This window comes from Lacerta agilis, chromosome 1, assembly GCF_009819535.1.
Source record: "Lacerta agilis isolate rLacAgi1 chromosome 1, rLacAgi1.pri, whole genome shotgun sequence".
NCBI classification, from domain to species: Eukaryota; Metazoa; Chordata; class Lepidosauria; order Squamata; family Lacertidae; genus Lacerta; species Lacerta agilis.
In genome coordinates, this window is record NC_046312.1 from 57,800,083 (window position 1) to 57,820,417 (window position 20,335).

Consider the following 20,335-nt stretch of genomic DNA (forward strand, 5'->3'; position numbering starts at 1 on the left):
AATCAAACACAAAGCCTCAAGATTTGCTCTTGAAAAATCGCCACCTCCGTTTCCAAAATCGGCTGAAGCAGGAAACAAGCAATACTGGGCGTTTTAACTCCCTGCCTGCCCTGCCCTCGCTGCCTCCTCGCATGCGGGCCCGTTGTTCTGCGCGCTGCTCCCATTCTTCCCTGGTTCACGGATCAAACTCTCGCCCCGAAGGGGTTAAACGGGATTCTCTTCAGAAACGATGAACGGCCCATTGAACCAGGAATGCCCAATCTGCGAAGTGCTTGTGGTTGCCGGGGGGGGGGGGAGAGAGAGCGGGGAGGGAGACTTCCTTGTCCTTCTTTCACTCCTGCAGCCCCAGCTGCCTCCTCCAGCTCATTTGAGGAGTTGTTTGATTTGGCTTGAGAGAGAGAAAGAGAGGAGTTGATGCATCATGGTCTTAGCTCTGCTCCGTGCACCAGAGAGCTAAGTTTGCAGAGAACACCGTCAAGATGAGAGAGGCTTTCCTTAACCCAACAGAGGGGAATGAAGCTCTCTGTAGCGGCTGGATGTTAAGGTACTGGAAGCACGCGTGAGATGGACGCGTAGCCTGGCTGGGTACTGGCTCCTCTGGGCAGGTGCTTCTGGCTGGGTGCGCTGGCCAAGGAAAATGAGTGTGATGCTATGGCGCTGGGAACAGAACAACATGACCATGAAGTTGGTAAGGATTTCCGATTGCACGCTGGTGATAACTGGGAAGAGGAAGTCTGCTGGAGACCCTCTCGCCATGTGCCTTGGGCATTTCGTTTGGATGGCATTTTTGTGTGTGCTGTTTTCTGGGCATCATTGCTGGAGTTTGGCTCCAAGCGGCGTAGCGTTCAGAATAAAGCTGTTAAGCAAAGCAAGAGTGCAGAAGCAGAAGCCGATCTCCTAACGGATCCTCTCTCTCTCTCTCTCTCTCTCTCTCTTTCTCTCTCTCTCTCTCAACGCATGGCTGCGCCTGTAGTTTGATCTTTCCTAGCTTAAGCTTCTTTCAAAGCAGAAAAATAGAAATCGATGGTGCTTGTACTTTGTTCCTCAGCTTCCTCTTCCTCTTCCTCCTCCTCCTCCTTCTTCTTCTCTCTCTCTCTCTCTCTCTCTCTCTCCCTCCCTCCCTCCCTCCCTCCCTCCCTGCTCCTCTGGATTGCCTCAGTGCCCTTTGCTGTAATAAGGATTCCTCAAGCGCAGGCATTTGGGCGCTGAGTTTGCTGATCGCTTCGTGTTTTTTAAAAAAACCTCCCCGTTAATTTCCCCAAGAGAGTTAAAAAGAAACCGCAGCTCCTTGTTTGTAAAGAGAAAGTTTGTGGGTTTCCCATTTCCCCCAGCGCAAATGAGATCAGGAAACCCAAACGTCTGCCTGTCTTCTCCAATTACTCCCCGTGCCAAGATTGGAACTGTAGGTTAAAAAACTTAGGGAGTCTGCACATTAGCGGCTTTTGGAAATCTACTTCCAAACCTGTGCCAGCAACTGCTCTTTTTAAAGAGTGTTATTCTTTATCCATCTATTGGATTATATTAAACAATGGAAATTGCACTCCTGTGCACATTTCACTTTAAATATGTTTCCTATGAAGTTTAGAATTCAATACCAAGGGTTTGTTCCAAGTGTCAAGGGGCCCCAAACCAGTGTATGCCTGGGAAATTGGTACTGTAGTGGAGAAAGTGCCTTAAGAGCATCACTCGCATGGAGCATTTAATTGAAACCCATTTCTATATGGCTGTCATTCAGAATTACTTCTCATCTTTTTAAAAATTATTTACATTTGAAGGACTGTTTGGGCAGTCATAATCAGTTTATGGATGATCAATCTTGCTGGATACAAAAGCCATTCTTGCTTGGGAGATCAGGATGGTTTCCGATTTGGCATGCATGAGTGCCTCTTAGAAAAATTGAATTATTATTGTTTTTGAATTGGCAGGAAAGGGTGCATGTTAAGCACAGGGGTTGCCCAAGCATGGCTTGAGCTGCTGCCAGGCATGCTGAGATGAGAGGTGGCTCCTGTTCCAGCAGCCTGCCTTTTTATGCTCCGGAAATCAGGAAGCTAAGAGAATGGGCTACGCAGGTGTAGCAAAAGCCCTTTCCGCAAACATAAACATCTGAGCCACTTTGGAGTGGGCCTCTCAAACAAAGAGGAGGAACTAAATGCATGGGGAAACTGAGCCAGCTTTAAAAAGTAAAGAGGGGAAAGAAGCTTTAAAAATGCAAGGCGGGGTAAGTATGCCAGCAATTTTAGCACTTGGTATTTTGCCAAATAGCCGAGAACACTTGGTTCAACAAGCAGGTCGATGAGATCATATCTCATGGGGTCACAGAGGTAAAATTAAGATATAAAGTCTAGAATAACTGATACGTTTGTATTTATGATATAAATAGATCTAAAGCAAATTGAGACAAGCAAGAAAATTCCCTCTCTCCATTTTTGGCTCCTTTTCATTTACCAGATAGATAGACACAAACTACTTCAGGTGATTCAGTGATTATGTTTCTGACTTTAAAAAAAGGGTTCTGTCAGGACAGACAGCAAGGCGCAGTGCTGTGCTTACAAATTACCTATGAATGCTGAGGATATCTGACAAACACTGACTCTCTCTGGCCTTTATATGGGCTTTTGAGAATCCAGTAGGTACAATGGGCTCCTCTGTGGGTTTTAGTGATAATCAGATACAACTAATGCTGTTTAATATTTATTTAGCTCAATGATGTGCTAAGCTCTGGCAGTGAAAGCATACAGCTACACATAATAGGCTAAAGGCCCAATGCCCAGAAAGTGCAAAGGAGGTAACATGGACCTGGGCAGGGTTCCATATCCCACATCAGCTCATGGTTGTGACATCTGTGCCTTTCACAGGTCAGACCTTTATGCCCACCAGACTTGTCTCATGTCCACTAGAGGGAGCTTGCTGGACCTACCTTTCTCTTTCCATTGTTGGTTGGTTGGTTGTTTCTTCCCTGCCTGTTGGAATTCACTGCCTCTTAGCTTTGCATATCCATGTCTTGAAAGAGCTTCTATATGCACTGCATAGAAAATATAATTTTACATATTGTGGCTTTTTTTTTTAATTGTCATTTTGATAGAATGAAGGGAGAACCTGTATCTGCTAGGATTTCCCCTCAAAAAGTAGAGGAGCCCTTCATGGGATGGATCTAGTGGCTCTTGTCCACGAATCTCCCTGGCACTCCTACCAATCTGCTTTTCTTCCATGGGCTAAGAGGTACAGAGGGACTACATGGAAAGGATTAAGAGCGCTCTTCCCCATCACCATTCCTCTAGACTGATGGCAGTCTCTGAAATCTTATTTTCACATTAGGAAAAGGTGGAAGAAAGCTACATCCACACAGCTGTCAAGTTTCGGATTTGAAAATAAGGGATCAGCAGTCTCACCTATCCCGGGGACAGTCACATGTCAGTGGTGGGCGGAGCCAGAAGCAAAAGTGGGTGGACCAGCAATGTAAACTCCAAGTGGGCTCGGGGCGGAGCAAAGAGGAGGGCAGCCAGCAAAGAGGAAGGCAGCCATGTGCTCCGCGCGATGGAGCCCCATCGTCTTCTTGTCTGATCCCATCAAAACAGGACAGGAAGCAGCAGCTGCTCAAAGGCAGCCAGGCTCCGCCCGCCACTAACCCTATTGGCCAGCTGAGGGGCTTGGCGGCAACGGATAGGGGCTGATGCAGGGGGAGGAATACACCCCCCTGTAAGCACAGGAAACGGCTCCCACTTGCTTTGAGGGCTGAGGCTTTTCTCTCCAAGTAGGCGAGGTCTTCCCACCCAGTCCCTGGCCAGCAGGGGAGGAGCTGCTTCCATTAAAAACGGGAAATTTAAGGGAAATAAAAAATAAGGGAGAGCAGCAGGAAACTGCTTGAAATAAGGGAGAATCCCGGGGAAAACGGGATACTTGACAGCACTGTACATCCATCTGTGTGCAATGTCCAGTTTGACTCCAAAATGACAAAGTTTGTCGATGTAGCATGACATATCAGCCCAATAAGCATCGGTGACAATCCTAAAACCAGCTAGTGAGGACTGGCAGTTCACTTTAGAAAGCAGCAGCAGCATTGTAGTTCTGGTTCATGGATCAAATAGTGCTCAGAAGTTTCTTCTGAGTGGCTTTACAGCCACTCCTGCCTTGTGTAGACAAATCTGCCTGCTTGTCACGGTTTTATTGGACTCTGTGAAACCTAATTGCTTCCTTCTCTCCTCTTTCATGGTGGCAGTGCTCTATATATGTTGTAAACACTTTTCTCTTGCTTTATTACAGATAGCACAGAATGTAGAAGAGCACTGAAATGCTTTCTACACTTGGTTGCACCTGGTGTGCATGTCATGGTGTTCCTCTTGGGTGATTTACTATATGTCTTAAATATTTTAGTGGCTGTCCTTGGCTGTCCTCAGGGAATTTCTTCTCCCCGGTATCCATTTTTTGTAGTCATTTTGGCCAGGGAATAAGGCTAAAGCTATGTGGAATGTCTCTGTTTCTGCTGTAACAGATGAGCTGCCTGCTTTATTGAAAACAAGAAGTTTGGATGTTATGTCTCAAATGCGGATGACAAATCAATGGAGGCTGGTCCGTCAGGGGCAAGTGGGATGCTGCCTCACCAACCTTAGTCTTCCCTCGGCCAGCCCCCACCTGCCTGCCTGCTTATTTATAACCAACCCAAGAGGTAGCAGCTTTCTCCTCAATCTCATTATCACCACTGTGGAACTCTGCAGAGGAAGATGGGGGCAAAACTACCAAGGCATGGAACCAACAATAGGTGGAGCCAGAGTCAATGAGAGGCAGTCAAAGTAAACTATTTCTAGTTTTAACCTCATCCTCCATGCTTGGTTCTGCAAGGGCAAAACTGAGATTGAGGAAGCTGGCAGGGCAACCTCATGGGCTAGGCAGGCAAGAAGGGGCTGGCTGAAGACAGAATGAGATTGGTGAGGCAGCACTCAATTTGACCTAATGGATCCACCTCCATTGGAGATGGCCTAGTTCTCCTATAATGCTAGCTAAACTATGGTTTAGCATTGCATGTGCAAGCCATAGTATATGTGTGTTTTCCCCAACCCCTCTTATCCTCTAGCAGATGAGAAGCTTGTGCTTCTATAATAGGCTTGATTCTCTTTCATGGCCCATGCTGATCCACGCTGCTATAGAGAGAAAAGCAAAGGTTAACACTTTGTAGATATTCCATTCTGAGCCAAACAGATGCTGAAATTATTTATTGTGCTGATGGCTGTTTTTAATTGCAAGGTTCCAATTAGATGATATTTAGTTGTCGCTTCATTCTACTCTAAGGACTGTGAGGACAGGAGTTTTACAAGGTATATAAATATATGTGTAGATGATTATATCAGTCTTTCAACAGCTGGAGATTGCCCATTGCAAGAATGGTTTCCAGGTGCTAACAAGTACATCATCAACTATGACTTGATCTTTCTGAATGGCTACAGGGCTAAAAATGGAATGAGTTATTGAATCAAAATCAAGACTTGGTCAGGTTCATCACAACTTCCTCCCCACTAAGCACTGATGGGGAGATAAAAATCACTGTCTCTACTCTCTTAACAGCAATCTTTGAAGCAAAGAAAGAATAATTTCCCTCTCCCTCACATCTATTTTCAATCTTCCTCCTGTGTGTATGAATGTTCATCTTTATGCACCCATGTGGGTGGGTGTGCGTGCATGTGATGTGTACCTGAATGTATGTCTGTTTTTGTGTGGAGGAGAGAGTGAGTGTAAATGCAGAGTGTGTATGTGTGGTCTGCAAGTGTGACCTGTGTACTTCTGTGTGCACATTCATTTATTTACTTAAAACATTTATAAATGGCTTAACATTTCAAAAATAAACAATATCATTAAAAGAAAAAGATGACATAAAACCAGAAAAACAATAGTATAAAAGCATATATAAGTAGGAATTCATGGTGGGCAGAGGGGAGTTTTGTGGTCATGACTGTTTTGGCCATAAGTAGCACTGACTCACAGCCCTTGAAGGATTGGCCAACCCTGAATGACTCTCTTTGATCCAAAAGGCTAGCTGCCCTGCTCAAAGCAATAGTAAAGGGTTGGAGCATGAGCCCCTCTCACTGTCTTTGCATAGCATGGAAACCCAATAAAAGAAGTGGTGGTGGGTATTAAAACAAAACCCAAAGAGTCCCATGTGAGGCTCCATATGGCAAATGGCACTGTTTAGATTGTGTTGTTGACTCTGCTAGGGCACCAGTGCAATGTGCACTTATCCATGCATAGGAAACTGTAACTCAGTTTCTGAAGCATGAGGATGGCCATGTGGAACTCCCCCCCCCCCTAGTTTTTTACATGCACTGTTAGATTGGGCTCTAGCAGCTTCCAGAAAATAGACCACGCTTTTGCACGAGCTGTGATTGCTTACAACTGCATAGCCAGATCTCTCCCAGCATTGCTTCCCAAAAGCTAGTATTCAGGGGCATAATGCCTGTGAATGCAATGCTTGCATATATTGCCATCATGACTAATAGCCATTGATGGGCTTATCCTCTAAGATTTTGCCTGCCCCCTTTTCAAGCTTTGTTAGCCCCGCCCTCTCTCCACCTCCCACTTTCATAACTCTTACTTATTTTACATGCGTGCCATTTCTTTCTCATTCTCAGCTTGTTCTTGTGTATCATGCCCTCTTTTTTGACTCTGGCTACTATATAAGATTGGCGTGCTCTGGTCCATGGGGTCACGAAGAGTCAGACACGACGGAACGACTGAACAACAACAACTATATAAGCTGCTTCCTAGCAGCTTTAGTGATTTCTGCTTCTGAAATATATATTGTTACATATTAATATTGTAAATCTTTCTTCTCCTCCCCCCCTTTTTTTTTAAAAAAAGTGCAATTAAAGCAAATATCAGACCATTAAAATACAGAAGTGATTAATCCAATTCCTTTATAGAGAAACCATGCTTCCTTTGAAACATGATCAAGGTTTATGTTACCATCTGCTATCAGTTTACATGTAGGAAGATAAGCCCTGCATGGAAAAAAATGTTTATGTGAAATTCTAGACAAGGCAAACATAATGATCTTTTTATGCCTTTAAAAGGGGACCTGACCTTTAATCATACTGATAACCTGTTATTTTCCGAGAAAGTACCGCATTTATGTTTCCCTCTGAAACGCAATTACTGCTTGCATTTGCTTCCCAACTGCTAATAGCACCGCATGCTCCACAGAGTATGATGGGAATATGTGCAAACCGACCCACTATTTTGCCATTGAAACCTCGCTCTGGCAAAGATCAAGGCAGCGGCAGAAGTGAGAGACCCCCACTTTCTGTTTGTTCCCAAGACTCTGCTAGCTGTGAGCTGAAGAAAAAGCACTCTTCTTTTATTGACATGCAAATAAGCACGGCAAGCTTTCCTCTTCATGTCTAGAATCTCCTTATGTAACACTGGCATAAACCCTAGAATTCTATAGGGTTGCTGTTGGGAATTCGGAGGCAGGCAGGAACTGAACAGGTGGCTTACCTCTGAACTGCTTCTGTTGCAGAAGTACCACTTCAATGTTAACACACACACACCCTCCATCAGTTGTGTACTCTGTTGCACTTTCGCTGTAGAGTTTTGCTTGCTCCCTTCCCCCTACCCCCCCCCCCCTGCAACTGTGGGAATGTTTTGCTGTGTCTCAACAAGGGAATACTTGTTTCTAATTCCAGTCTACTACTAATTCCAGCCTAGTAAGGTGCACTTTTGTAGGGATGATCAATGGCTAACATGGCTGAATGCATCGAACATGGAATGAAACACCACAGCTGTTAATACAATAGCAATAATAGCTTTATTTATTAAGCGTATTTTTACCCCACCTTCATTTTACAATCTCAGAGCAGGTTACAATTGAACTGAAATATAAACAATCCAGCAAAGTAACAGAGCAGATGAAAACATTCCTGAAAACAACTGCAAGATCAGCCACAAAACATCCTGTGGAGGCAACACAGCACCTCATAACAACACAACTAATATTGATGTGCGTATCACATATTTGCAGGCTATTCCATGGAAATGTTTTCCGTTGGTTTCAGTGGGCTTTTGACTTCAGCTTTACTGTTGACAACCACATGGTACACAGGAGTAACAACCTGTAAGCAGTTGCATAGATTGAAACACACTCTTATGTTAGAAGATTGTTGAGTGGAATGTTTTTCACATTCTCAAAACCACATACCATGCTCATGGAAGGACCATGTAATAGTTCCCAGGTAGATCTCAAAGTGACAAATGCCTGGGATCTCTCAGCAAAAAGCCAAACTGGCAAAAGTGTGGTTTGAGAATTGGAAGGTTGGTGGCCATCTGCATCTTTCGCTAATTGAGCATTGTATCTGTGTGGCAAAAGTACCGGTACTTTCTTTTGTCTTGAACTTTCCAACATTCTACTTCCTTGGGTGCCTCTCAGTTCTAGAATTATGATAGAAGGAGGGTGCAGGGAGGAAGCTTTCTTAAAATCTCAACAGGAAAGTCTGTTTTCCAAAGAAGACTTATTGCTTGTTTTTGAAGCTAAAGTGTAACTGGAGAAATCCCTTTTATGGATTTGTGTGGACTCAGAATGGGTTGATTTGCATGCAGCATCACTTGCGTGTGGTGTCTGTGTCTGAGATCAATGTAACAGAAAGCATCTCTGTGACTCATTCAGTTTTCGGAAGCCAAGCAGTACCATGGAAAGAACAAAGATCAAAGGCAAGTGAGTGTGTTAACATTAATCAAAATTAGTGAGAAAACAAGTTTGATTTGTATTTATTTATTGCCTGTTTAAAGTTCTTCAGGCTACTGTTTGGAGTGTTAGCACATCTAATGTGATTTGCCCCCATCTCATTCACTTGCAGCTAGGAGAAGAATGAGGGAGGGCAGCACTGATCCAAAACTGTATGTCTGACCTTCCACTAAGAGGCCCAGGATATTGTGGGGGTTTTTAGCCACAGGAATGTTCTAAGAAAAAATGTTTGAAAGGAGAAAAAAGGGCAGAATGACTCTGAATATACTTGTGCTTGGATGCAGTTATTTTAAGTAGTTCTCTAAGCAACAAGAGAATAATAAGTCGAATAAATAGTATCTAAAGTTTGACATGACTTATGCAATATTCCTCTCCTACCAGCACTGCTGTGCAATCTATGCTAGCAATGAACAGGTTTGCTAGATGAAGGGAAGCTGCTATTTGGCTAGGCATGAGACAAAAAGTAACATGTGGGTTGACTGGCATGTGGAGTGGTAACTTCTTCTTATGGCAATAGATTTAGACATTGCATACATTTGCCACAAATATAGATTGTCACAAGCGCTGAGGGGAGACGGGGTCAACTGACCGTGCGGGGAGTGGCTATGATAATTCTTTCCTCATCCAGATACAGCAAGTTCTTAAAAGCAACGGTGCCTGTAGTACAGTGTTTTTCAACCTTTTTTGGGCAAAGGCACACTTGTTTCATGAAAAAAATCACGAGGCACACCACCATTAGAAAATGTTTAAAAAAATTAACTCTGTGCCTATATTAACTATATATAAAGTAATTTTTCAATTTTTCCCACGGCACACCAGGCAACATCTCGCGGCACACTAGTGTGCCGCGGAACAGTGGTTGAAAAACACTGCTGTAGTATTTCGATAAAGGCCGTGATATGGAAGCCAAAAGCGATACACACACACACATATACTTTTTATATATTGTTATGGGCTACCCCAATCTTTGCCAAGTGGTGCATGAGATTCCAGGGGGGTCTTGGCACCTAACCAGGGTTTGTGTTTCTCTCAGAAATGAGGCACAGTGGAGGCTGTAGTGTCTTTGTGAAATATGGTTTATTTACACATATTTATACCTGAGTCTACTGGAGTTCCCAGCATTCACATCTCAAGAGGGGCTTGCTTCCTGCAGGAGTGTAGCATTGGATTCAAAGGCACCCTGAGTGCCATCTCTGTGTCTCTCCCTCAACTTGCCAGCCTGCCCAAAGTTCTTCCCCTGCCCTCCATTTTCAAACCTTTTTTTTTTTAACGCCGCAATTTTTCCTCCAGCCTACATCCCCGCCTGCTGCCCACCTGGAACTTACCCTCCCAGCTTATATAATCAAACACTGAAATCTAAACCTGGCCTCTGATCACCATCCCCTCATGGGAGGAGGGGCTCACACTTCTCTACTGCTCAGCACAGGGTAACTGTTTGTGTCAATCGCCATGCAGTTCCTGGTCAGGAAGCTGATTCAGCCTGCATTTTTACACTGCTAAGCTGTCTCGCACCCAGGTGAAGACTTCAAGCATTTAGTAATCTCCTACATTTACTAAGTCTAGAAATTAGGGGGTTGGAATCTGGTACCCAGGACTTTCAGGATAATTTGCCACCCTTCCCCCCCCCACACCTCCACAAACTTGTAGTAATATTGTAAGTGCTTTGTGGATCTAGCACAAAGGCAGAATAGAAATTTATTCATTCAAGAAATGTTGCAATGCATCAGCACAAGTATCTGACATTGACATAAATGTGACCTGTGCAAACAACCTAAAAGGAAATAGAAGACGAGCGTCGCAACTATACTTAAAAGATGGTGCAATTTTTCCTGGACCTTTCCTGTTGGTAATGCTGTGCTTGCCACAATAGTCCTCTCTTCTGTGACCACCCTAAGGCTGACATTGTAATTTTTACACTCAACCACAATGCTGTTGCACAAACAGCCTGCATAATAGATTTCATTGAGATGTAATCTCTTGCTGGAGGATTGCCAGCCCAGGATTGCATTTTCATGCTCCCATTTCCCTCACAATAGCCTGTTTATGCAGGTGTCAGAACACAGACCTGACCCTACAATGTGTGCTTGGAAGGCTGTCTTAGCACCATGGTGTAAACTCCCCAGCTCCTTACGGCTATTGAAAGCAATGCCATCAACCTACATTTTTGACAACCCCAAATCTGACACTTCTCCCCCTCCATCAGAAACTCCATGTAGGCTGCATGTCTCTTAGCAACACCTTCTGTTTTTATCATAACCACAGCAAGGTTACTATGACCTCTTTGCTACTGCCTGCTTTGTATATTTGCAGAGAATGACGGGCTGTTCAGGTGTTGTTGTTTTTACGGCTCTGAATGCAAGATACTGCCGCAAATAACTTTTGATCTGAATTCTCTTGACACAAGGATTTTAACACTCCTTGCGGCCGGCTTAGTATGTGAATGAAACCCGAGATCCACCCTGCTCCTTTTTAGATTAACCTTTAGCCATTACATCAGTAAAAGAATAATGACTAATGTAACTGGATATAATAGGCATCAGATAACCCTTCCTGCTTTGTTTTTCTAATCTGTTTGAATCTGCAAAGGAAAGGCCAAGTGAAGAAACTGAGAACATTTCAAGAAGGAAGCAGGGCAATCCTAAACACATTTGCATAATTGTAAGCAGCATTTTCACTCAGCAACTTCTTTCAGACTCTGGACCTCCTTACCAAAGGACAAAGGTTTATCCCCATTTCTGATTACCTGCAGGCAGGCAAAAGACATTTTTTATTTAGAGAGTTTTATATAGGCTGACTTAGAGATATGTTGAAAGTATTTTTTTCAATTGGTTGTCTCTACTATGTTATTGCTTGATTTGTTCTTAAGTTTATTATTTCAGTTTCTTACTGACCCTTTGCCACAAGGTCTCAGGGCAGGTTACAGCAATTTAAAATACAACAGTTTACAATAAATGTAATAAGATTGGTCTATACGTGTGGGGGGGGGGGAGGGAGAGAATGAGAATGAATCCAACATAAATAAGGTCATGTGGCAGAAACTACATAATGAGGGCACCAGATGCACCTCTGTGAGGAGGGAGTTTCACAAGTTAGGGCCTGCCAGAGAGAATGCCCTCTCCAGGGTCATGACGAACCCAAGCTTTTGAGGGTGGAGAAACTACCCTCTGCTGATCTTCACACAGAGTTTGTAGGGAAGGAAGCAGTATTTCAGATACTTGGAGCTTGAGATGTTTAGGGCTTTAAACACTAGTGTGAGCCCCTTGAATGGGGCCCAGGAATGAACTAGAAACCAATTGCAATTTTCATTACATATTTTTATTGAGTTGATGAGCCCTGTTAGCTGAAGCCTTGCACAATGACTTCTGCTTACCCCACAGGACTTTCCTTTCCTCCTCCTGTGCCACCCAATATTGGCTTGGGGTCGGGGAAGCCCTGGAACAGCATGGGGGAGAGGGAAGGGATTGTCTTATCTGGCAAACCCAAATGTTTGCCCTGATGGAATGATTGCCTTAGTGCAATGTTGATTTCCTCCAATTATATTTGTGTTTTATTGTTATTTAACTTGAGCATCATTTGGTGGAAAGACAGTACAGTCATACCTCTTGTTATGAATGCTTCAGGATGCATACAACACGGGTTACGAACACGTCAAACCCAGAAATAACGGAACGTGTTACTTCCGGGTTCGGTGGTTCACTCATGTGCAGATGCGTCAAATGACGTCATGCGCAGAAGCGCCAAATCACGTCGCACACATGCACAGACATGGCGCTTCAGGTTACGCATGTCATGGGTTATGGACGGGGCTCTGGAACAGATCCCGTTTGTAACCAGAGGTACCACTGTATACAATAACATAAAGAAATAGAACTCTGGGGCCCACAACACCAACAACATGGAAGCAGCTCCTTATGAGTTTGTCTCCTAGAAAGGTCATGGGAAAGGGAGACTGAGACCAAAATGGGCCAAGGGAGAGGAAAGGACTCCCTCTGTCTGCTGATGTCCTCTTGCTTCTTGCTTCTCCGGGAAAGAGGAGAGTGATAGCTGTCTTTGCCAAGAATACATCAGGCTTCCTTGAGCCCCCACATTTTGGATGGTCCGCCAATAAAAATAGTTGCCAACCAACAAGGAAATAATGTGTTTGATGTTGATCTACAGTATATTCTTTTCAAGGAAAGGTTGAAACTTGTTTAGCTGTGAACATTCTTGGCACAAAATTGGATTCTTATCATTGCAGCAAGGATATCCTTGCAAACACGGACATATTTTTAAGAACAGTTGTGAGATGAAAACATATATGCCCTGGTCATATTTTTCTTTTTGGGATTTCTGTTTGTTTTTGTGGAAGGACTCACTCACTTCTGTCCTGTACAAACAGAATCTCTGAGGCTGTTGACTCACAGGCTGCTGAAATACTAGCAGTAGAGAATTGAACTTTGTCTATCTTTTATTCTTTACCCTACAACTACATGGCTGGGTGAGGCTGGTGGGAGTTGCAGTCTAGAACATATGGCTGGCCAAGGCTAATTTCGGAACATAAATGGTCACAAGCATGTGTCATTACCCCCCATTCTGTCCCTAGCATGCATTACATACCCTTGTTACGAGGGACTATGTGAAATGTACAGGTGATTGTTAGCAGCAGGTTCTACTCCCCACCATCACCAGTGGCGTAGGATGGGCGGGGCGTAGGGGGCGCTCTGCCCCCAGTTCCAGGGGAGGAAGTGACACTCCCAGCCCCTCCCCCGCCACCTGGCACCCCATCCGTGCTTCTTTACTGACGGGGCTGCCGAACCCGCCGCTGGCTCACCGGCTCACAGCAGCGCCGGCCGGATGCATCTAGCCGGTGCTGCTGCTCCTGCGGCGAGCGGATGAGCGAGCGGCGGGTTGTGGGGCTGCCCAACCCGCCACTCGCTCTCTGGCTCACAGCAGCACCGGCCGGATCCACTACACATGCCCGGAAATTCCAGGCATGTGCAGTGCATCCGACGCGTCGTGGCCTCCGCACCACTGCCCTGGGCGGCAAAGAGGCTTCCTCCGCCACTGCTTGCCACAATTGGGAACCCCGAGAAAGCAAAGCTGCAGATCCTGTAGTTCCCCACAGCTATGTATATGCACCAAAGCACACTGCAAATCTACATTGCAGTTCACATACAGCAGCAGGTGGAACCTGCCACTATCACCCCAACTCAGGTACTCAGAGATTAACCTTAATATCCGAGCAGGGCCCTTACAGTACCTGGCAGGCTGGGATGTATGTAGGTGTGAAGTAGAGTTTTGGATGTGAGTGATAACATTTTGTTGGGAGAAGCCAAGTGAGTATAACCTATTTCCCTCTCTCTCTTCCTCTGTGACAATTCTGTTCTTGTAACAGCATGGGCCATAAAATAAAAATGCTAGATCTGGACCTAGGAAAATTGGGTTCAAATCTCTACTCATCTACATTTTCACCATGTGGCCTTCTGCGCTTTACTGTCTCAGTCTTGTTTACATACAGGGGTGCCAACTTGAATAAAATATTGGGGACGCCAGGTAAGCCCTGCCCTGCATAATCAATCACTAGACGTGTGCATGCACACCATTTGAATGGCAATGCCCATCAACTTTGCCCCCCCCCACACCCCCTCAAATATTTTAATTGGGGGCCAAAGGAACCTCAGCCCCTAGGAGCTGGCTCCTATGTATACCTATCTGTAATGGGAATCCAGATAGATAACTATAGAATGAAACAGGTCATTACTTTTGAAGTGATAAAACGCCATTAGACATGACTGGCACATTGTAATGTAGTGATAGCCAATCATTGCTTGTGGAGTAACTTTGTGCACTGGAAAATTTATGGACATTGTGGTGTGACCCATAACCCACAGCAATCCCCCCCATGGTTCTTTCTCTCATCATAATAAATAAATAAATAAATAAATGCTGGCACATTAGTGCCTGTAAAAACTTTCCACATCTGTTGTGAACCTTCCAAACAAAGCTGCATACATGAGTACTGGCAACAGGACCCAGAAAATTCCCTGAAATATTTGGACAATGAGAATCACTCATATAGCATTGACTTCCTGGCTGCAAGGGGGAGACGTGTGACTCAGGCCAACAGTTTTAGTAGAAATGTAGATGGTGCAACAAGGGCACAGAGTTTCCTTTGACTGAAAAAAAAGAATAGGAAGCAGATAGTGCAGACTTTACCCTGCTACAGCCAACCTGATGTATTTCATTTGTAATTTCTACTTGTTCTAGTTGGTTCTGATTTATATTCTAGCATATACCGGTAGGTGATCATTGTGTCAATTTTCTGGCCTTGTGATTGGGTGTTTAGTAATGTGGTATTGAGAGGTGAGAGGAAGAACCGTTAAAAAAAAAACTGGGTTACACAGCTTTCTTTTGTGTTTGATTGCAGCGTTTATATGCCATCCGACAAGAGAAGTTCTCTTTGTGACTTAGAATTAAAGTTGAAGACAATCAAATTCTTGGATAAAACCATAACACATGAACTCCCCCCTTCAAATCTTGAAACTGGGAGGGAAATAGTAAGCACTAAAAGAATGAAAGGTCTGGGGAAATAATGGGTCATCTACCACAAACTGTGTGCAGAGAATGACTGGGAAATTAGCTTTGTAAATCCATTATGGGCTTGTTCAGACAGGCATATCCAGTACTCAGTCTGCATCATCAAGTGATGACTTCCTTGAATGAGTGGGCCATTGAGTATATTAACCAGCATTTCCCAACATCACCTTTAGTGGTTTTGGTGGAATCATGCCATATATTGCTCTGCCAGCCATCAAATGTAGAAAAATCAAGAAAGGTAAGGGCATACCATATATTAAATCAGTCCTGAATTGGTCACACAATTTTGTACTGAAAAGGATCAGCATTCTCATAGTGGGATGCAGGTACAGTACATCTTATTTAAGCCTCAGGGCACTTCAACCAAGGCATTTTTATATTCCCATAATACAAAGTACAGGTGTGATTATGGGTGTGATTCCCATAATACAAAGTACAGGCCTAAAATCTAATTTTGAGATGTGCTCGTGGGTATATTTATCTCCAGTCCAACAGCTATTTGGAAAGAATTAGACCCTTACAAATGTGTATTTCTCAAGAGGCAAGCAGCTGCAAGTGTGTGTGTGTAGTTCAGATTGAAGCATGCAATGTGTATCTTTTGTACCTAGAAATAACTACCCCCTCCAAAAAACTTTCATTTGAACTAACCCCGAATCTCTAGACTGCCTTTTAGCAGTGAATTTTGGCTTGTGTTTCAAAAAGTTTTAAGTTCTGCTCATGTAAATTTTGAACTAATTTAGAATGCTCCCTCTGAAGAGTGCAAGAAGGTTTATATCACTGAGGCTAGGATATCTGTTCTACATGATTTCACTTTCTGCTCAAAATACGTCTTTAATGCTCTTATCACTATGTGCCTTCTGGGTTCTTGAGGAGAATTTGCCAAAGACGGAATGCTTATTTAGGGATAGTAATTACATTTGGAAAGACTCTTGCATTGCTGAAGTTTAAAACTGCAAGGGAGGAACTGATTCAAGAGGATAAGAGATTATGGAGTTTGGAGAATTAGGATTTGATCAACCAATTTTTCTCCAGCAGAGTCCTCCGCCTGACATACATTTGTTAGCTATTTTAACACCTATTGTACTTCACTCACACACATATGTGCAAACTATAGCTGCAATTTTAAGAAATAATATTACGGTCTCAAAAGTTTTTTCTTTCTCTGTATGATAGAACAAAACTATTCAATAGAATCAGATTTCATTAAAACTGTTTCATTAGAATAAGAACGGCCATAGGCTCTGTGGTAGAGCATCCACTTTTCATTAAGGTGTCACGTTCAAGGCTTTTTTTTTCAGCCAGAACTCTCTGGAAGTCATTTCTGGCACCTCTCAGGTGGGGTTCATTTCCATTCTAAGTGAGTGAGTGAGGTGTTCATGGTGAGTTCTGGCACCTCTTTTTCTAGAAAAATAGCACTGGTCAGGTTCAATCCTTGGCACCTCTAGTTTGGGTTGGGAATGTCCCATCTGAAACCTTGGAGAGCAACTTCCAGTAAGTCAGATAAATGGCACAATGATCTCACTAGGTAGAGTATAGCTTCCCATGCATGTTATTAAACTTAATTACATTTATATTCTACCATTTCTATAAGGAGCTCAGTGTGGTAGGCTCATTTGTTCTCTTCCTCCGCTTTTTAAACTCTCAGCAACCCTGTGAAGTAGGTTAGGCTGAGGAGACAGTGGCTGGCTCAAGGTCATCCAGCTAGCTTCATGGTCCAACACTCTAACCACAACCCCAAACTGGTGTCAGTCAGTCACAATATGAATCATCAACCTGTTCGGATCCCCCATCCTATTGCAATGAGTTTGGGAGATGAAATCATCTGCAGGAAATATCAGAAATTTTTTTTCCAGTTGTAGTCTCAGGATTCTGGAATGACTGTTCTTAGTAGGGCACAATTTAGGCATTAAGATCCATTAAAGAGGTTAGGACTATATTTTATTTTATAGTCTCTTACGAGAGGCAGAGGGCATCATTACTGGTGTTGCAATAAGGCTTTTGGGTGGAATTAAAGGCAGTGCTGAAGCAAAAGTTTCATCAGCACAAGGACAATGGAATGTTCCTTGTACAATGGAATCCTTTCTCCCCTTCCGTGTCCCCCAGATTTGTTCTAGGGGTTCCTCCAATCCTCTGGAACAGATTTGGACACATCGCAGGGTACACACAGGGCAAAAGGGAAATCCCATTTCTCAAGTGGAAATCATTTGACTCGAGCAATTGCTTAGTTGAATACCGCCCTTCGTCTTTATTTTATTCTGGTTTTAATATAGTGCAATTGAACTTTAGGAAAGTTCTAGAAATGTTTTCAATCAATATTAGCTAGTGCTGTTACTAGTAGGGAGTTAAATAAATACACTTTGCTGAACTTAGAACAGTTTGCCGGAAAAAGATACATTGCTTGTGTCAAAGAGTTTTCCTCTGAAGATAAATATGCAAGTTTATGTCCTGTAATATGGTTTTGCCTTATTTGTCTGTCATGCTTCATGCTCTTAGTCTGATTTGCTCCTATTTTATGACAAATCACTCTTGGCCTGAATTGCAAGAAGATAATTTGCTGTCTTCCTTATTGTGCTACACTAATGTTGCTGCCAATGATAATAGCCATAATCACCTTTGTAAATAGCTTTTTTGAGTGATTACTTCAAAACCCAAAGAAAACTGAGCTGATTCTCCTTTACTGCCAAGACAAAATGGGTGCATGCCCTTGAAATATGCACAAGAGAACAGAAGTGTGGCCCAACAACTACAAGCTATTTTGAAAAACTTTGCTGCTGTGCCATATACTGGTACTCCTTCTGTTCATTTATTTAAAACATTTTTAGGTCACCTTTGAGAGTAAAACTCGAGATGTCCTCCATAACTGAACACAGTGAAATACAGTACAATATAATACAATACCATTAAAATTTCCAGACTTCAGTAAAACTGGCAATGATAAAACAACCAAGCAGCCCCAAACTTAAATAAATATTTGTCAGGATCTTCCCAAGTGTTGCTCATGAGTAACGACCAAGCCTTCAGTATCTAAGACTATTTATTGTGCATTACTATTTACAGTGTAGAGCTCGTTCAAAACATGACTGCTCAGTCACTTGCAGAATCCGGAAGTGCCCTTCTCCTGTTTGCTGCCCAACACAAAGTCTCGGCACCCTGAAACGATGTCTGCGGTGCCCCCTGACCCACCCCCCCCCCCGATGCTGTGCTGGCGCCTTGCCCAGAGTCTCCAAGCCTTCGCAGCTCCCCCTCCCTTGGAGAATGCTCAGGCGAAAGGCTAGAAGAGGAGGAGGAGTCTGTCGACAGAAGCGGCTGGGGTTCCCTGTAACATAGAGAGTCCCCCTCTCGTGAAGAGCTGCTCTCCCAGTCCTCCTCTCAAGCAGGACCTCCAACCAGCCCCTCCTCTCGAGTAGTCCTCCTGTCCCTTTCTTCCTCAAGAGGAGAACCTCTCTCCCCTTGCTCCTCCCAAGGAAAACCCTTGCCCCGGCTCTGCTCCCGAGTAGTGCCTCCTCTCTCCCTCTCCTCGTGAGGAGCCGGGCAATCCCTGACAATATTGTATAACTTTAACAAGTTATGTCTATATCTATAACTAGTTCCTGAGACTCACATGTGAAGAGAGCACTCTTGGGCTCAGGTTCTGCTTGTGTGTATCCAATAGGCATCTGGTTGGCCACTGTGAAACGTGTGTCTGGAGTAGATGGGCCTGTGCTCTGATCCAGCAGGGCTCTCCTGAAGTTCTTAAGAAAAATCGTGTCCTCCATCATGGAGAGCACGTGTTGCGGTGAGATCACCTAAACTGCCTTACTGTTGTGGGGTGGGACCATTTGGATAGCCACAACTCCCCATTGGTTGCCCCACAGTTGCTGGAGCAGAAATTTAGCCTGTTGGGTCGTCTATTGGCTACCGAGGGGCTATTTAAGCTGCTGCATGTCGTTGGGAGCTTTCTCTTTCCTGCGACATACATCGGATCACCTGCCCTCCCACCCTATATTTAGGGCTGTTCTTTGGTCTTGCTATGCCCGTCTAGGGGTCGTCTGTTTTGGAGCAGGTGCCTAGTAGGAATTTTGCCATTTGGCTGATTGGCTGTTGCCATTTGGTTTTTGCCTACCGTGTAGCAAATCGTCGCAACTTTGTAAGGTTGGCGGTTAGGCATTGGTTCAATGTTTTGCGGAGGGGAAGTGGTTGGCTGTGCCTGCCCCTCCATTGCTGCTGCTAGGGAATTCCATTAAAGGAATCCAGGGACTCTCCTTGCTTTTGTCCCCTTTCAGGGGTTAGGGCCACACCATAGTCCCTGGGAACATATGGGGTTAATTGGAGCCTGCACTCAACTCCGTGCTCCCCCAGTATGTTTTCCCTTACTGACCTCTGGTGGAGTACAGGGGTGGACTTTGGTAATCTTTCATAATATGGTGCCCTGTGCAAGGCCAAAATGTTGTGCCTCCAAATGGATCTTCTCAGTTATGGATCTTCTCAATGTTGCACCCCTGCACCACCCTAAGTGCAGCGCTGCTTGAAGTGTTGTGTCTTGGAGAAGGTCAGTTAGTTGCGTGTTTCAGAGCTGCAAGGCATTACATGCTGTTTTTCTTGTCTCTGCCAACTTAACTGTTCTTGGAAAAGGGCTTCCATTGCTGGTCTTTCAGGTAACTCAGACCCAATTCATTTAAGGCTTTGAAGGTCAAAACAGCACTTTAAATTGAGCTCAGTAATGCACCAGCAACTTCACCAACTCTTCAGAAGCCTCAGCTGGTTTGTCATGTGGTCCCGCAAGGTATTGGGGAGGCTGGGTCAAGTTCCTGTGCAACAGTGCTGGAGCCTGCAATCAGAATGGCTGGGGAGAAGACACACAGACAGTCACGCAGCTCCACTGTAGAACAATTCATGCCATAGCAAGCTGCCTTAGTTTAACACTGACCATTGTGCTTCCTGCTCTGTCCTGTGGCTTCAGCCCAAGACAGTTTTTTTAGAGGAAGATCATCCCCTAGAGTGGAAGAATTACCTGATCATAATAACTAATTCTGTGTCTCTGTATAGTTTCTTCAG

General features: G+C 44.1%; 1 protein-coding gene across 11 annotated transcripts in view; it reads left to right on the plus strand.

Annotated features, from left to right (window-relative positions):
* Positions 1-20,335, plus strand: part of NAV2 (neuron navigator 2) — a 537,457-nt gene that overhangs the window by 325,805 nt on the left and 191,317 nt on the right. The window contains exon 1 of one of the 11 annotated variants that reach the window (XM_033150791.1): positions 386-688. The exons of 9 other annotated variants lie outside the window; for them this stretch is intronic. In XM_033150791.1, coding sequence (XP_033006682.1) covers positions 638-688 — 51 coding nt within the window. In that variant the 5' untranslated portion in view covers positions 386-637. Of the gene's footprint in view, positions 1-385; positions 689-20,335 lie in introns of those variants that run through there. One more of the 11 variants, XM_033150809.1, reaches the window with a different exon arrangement.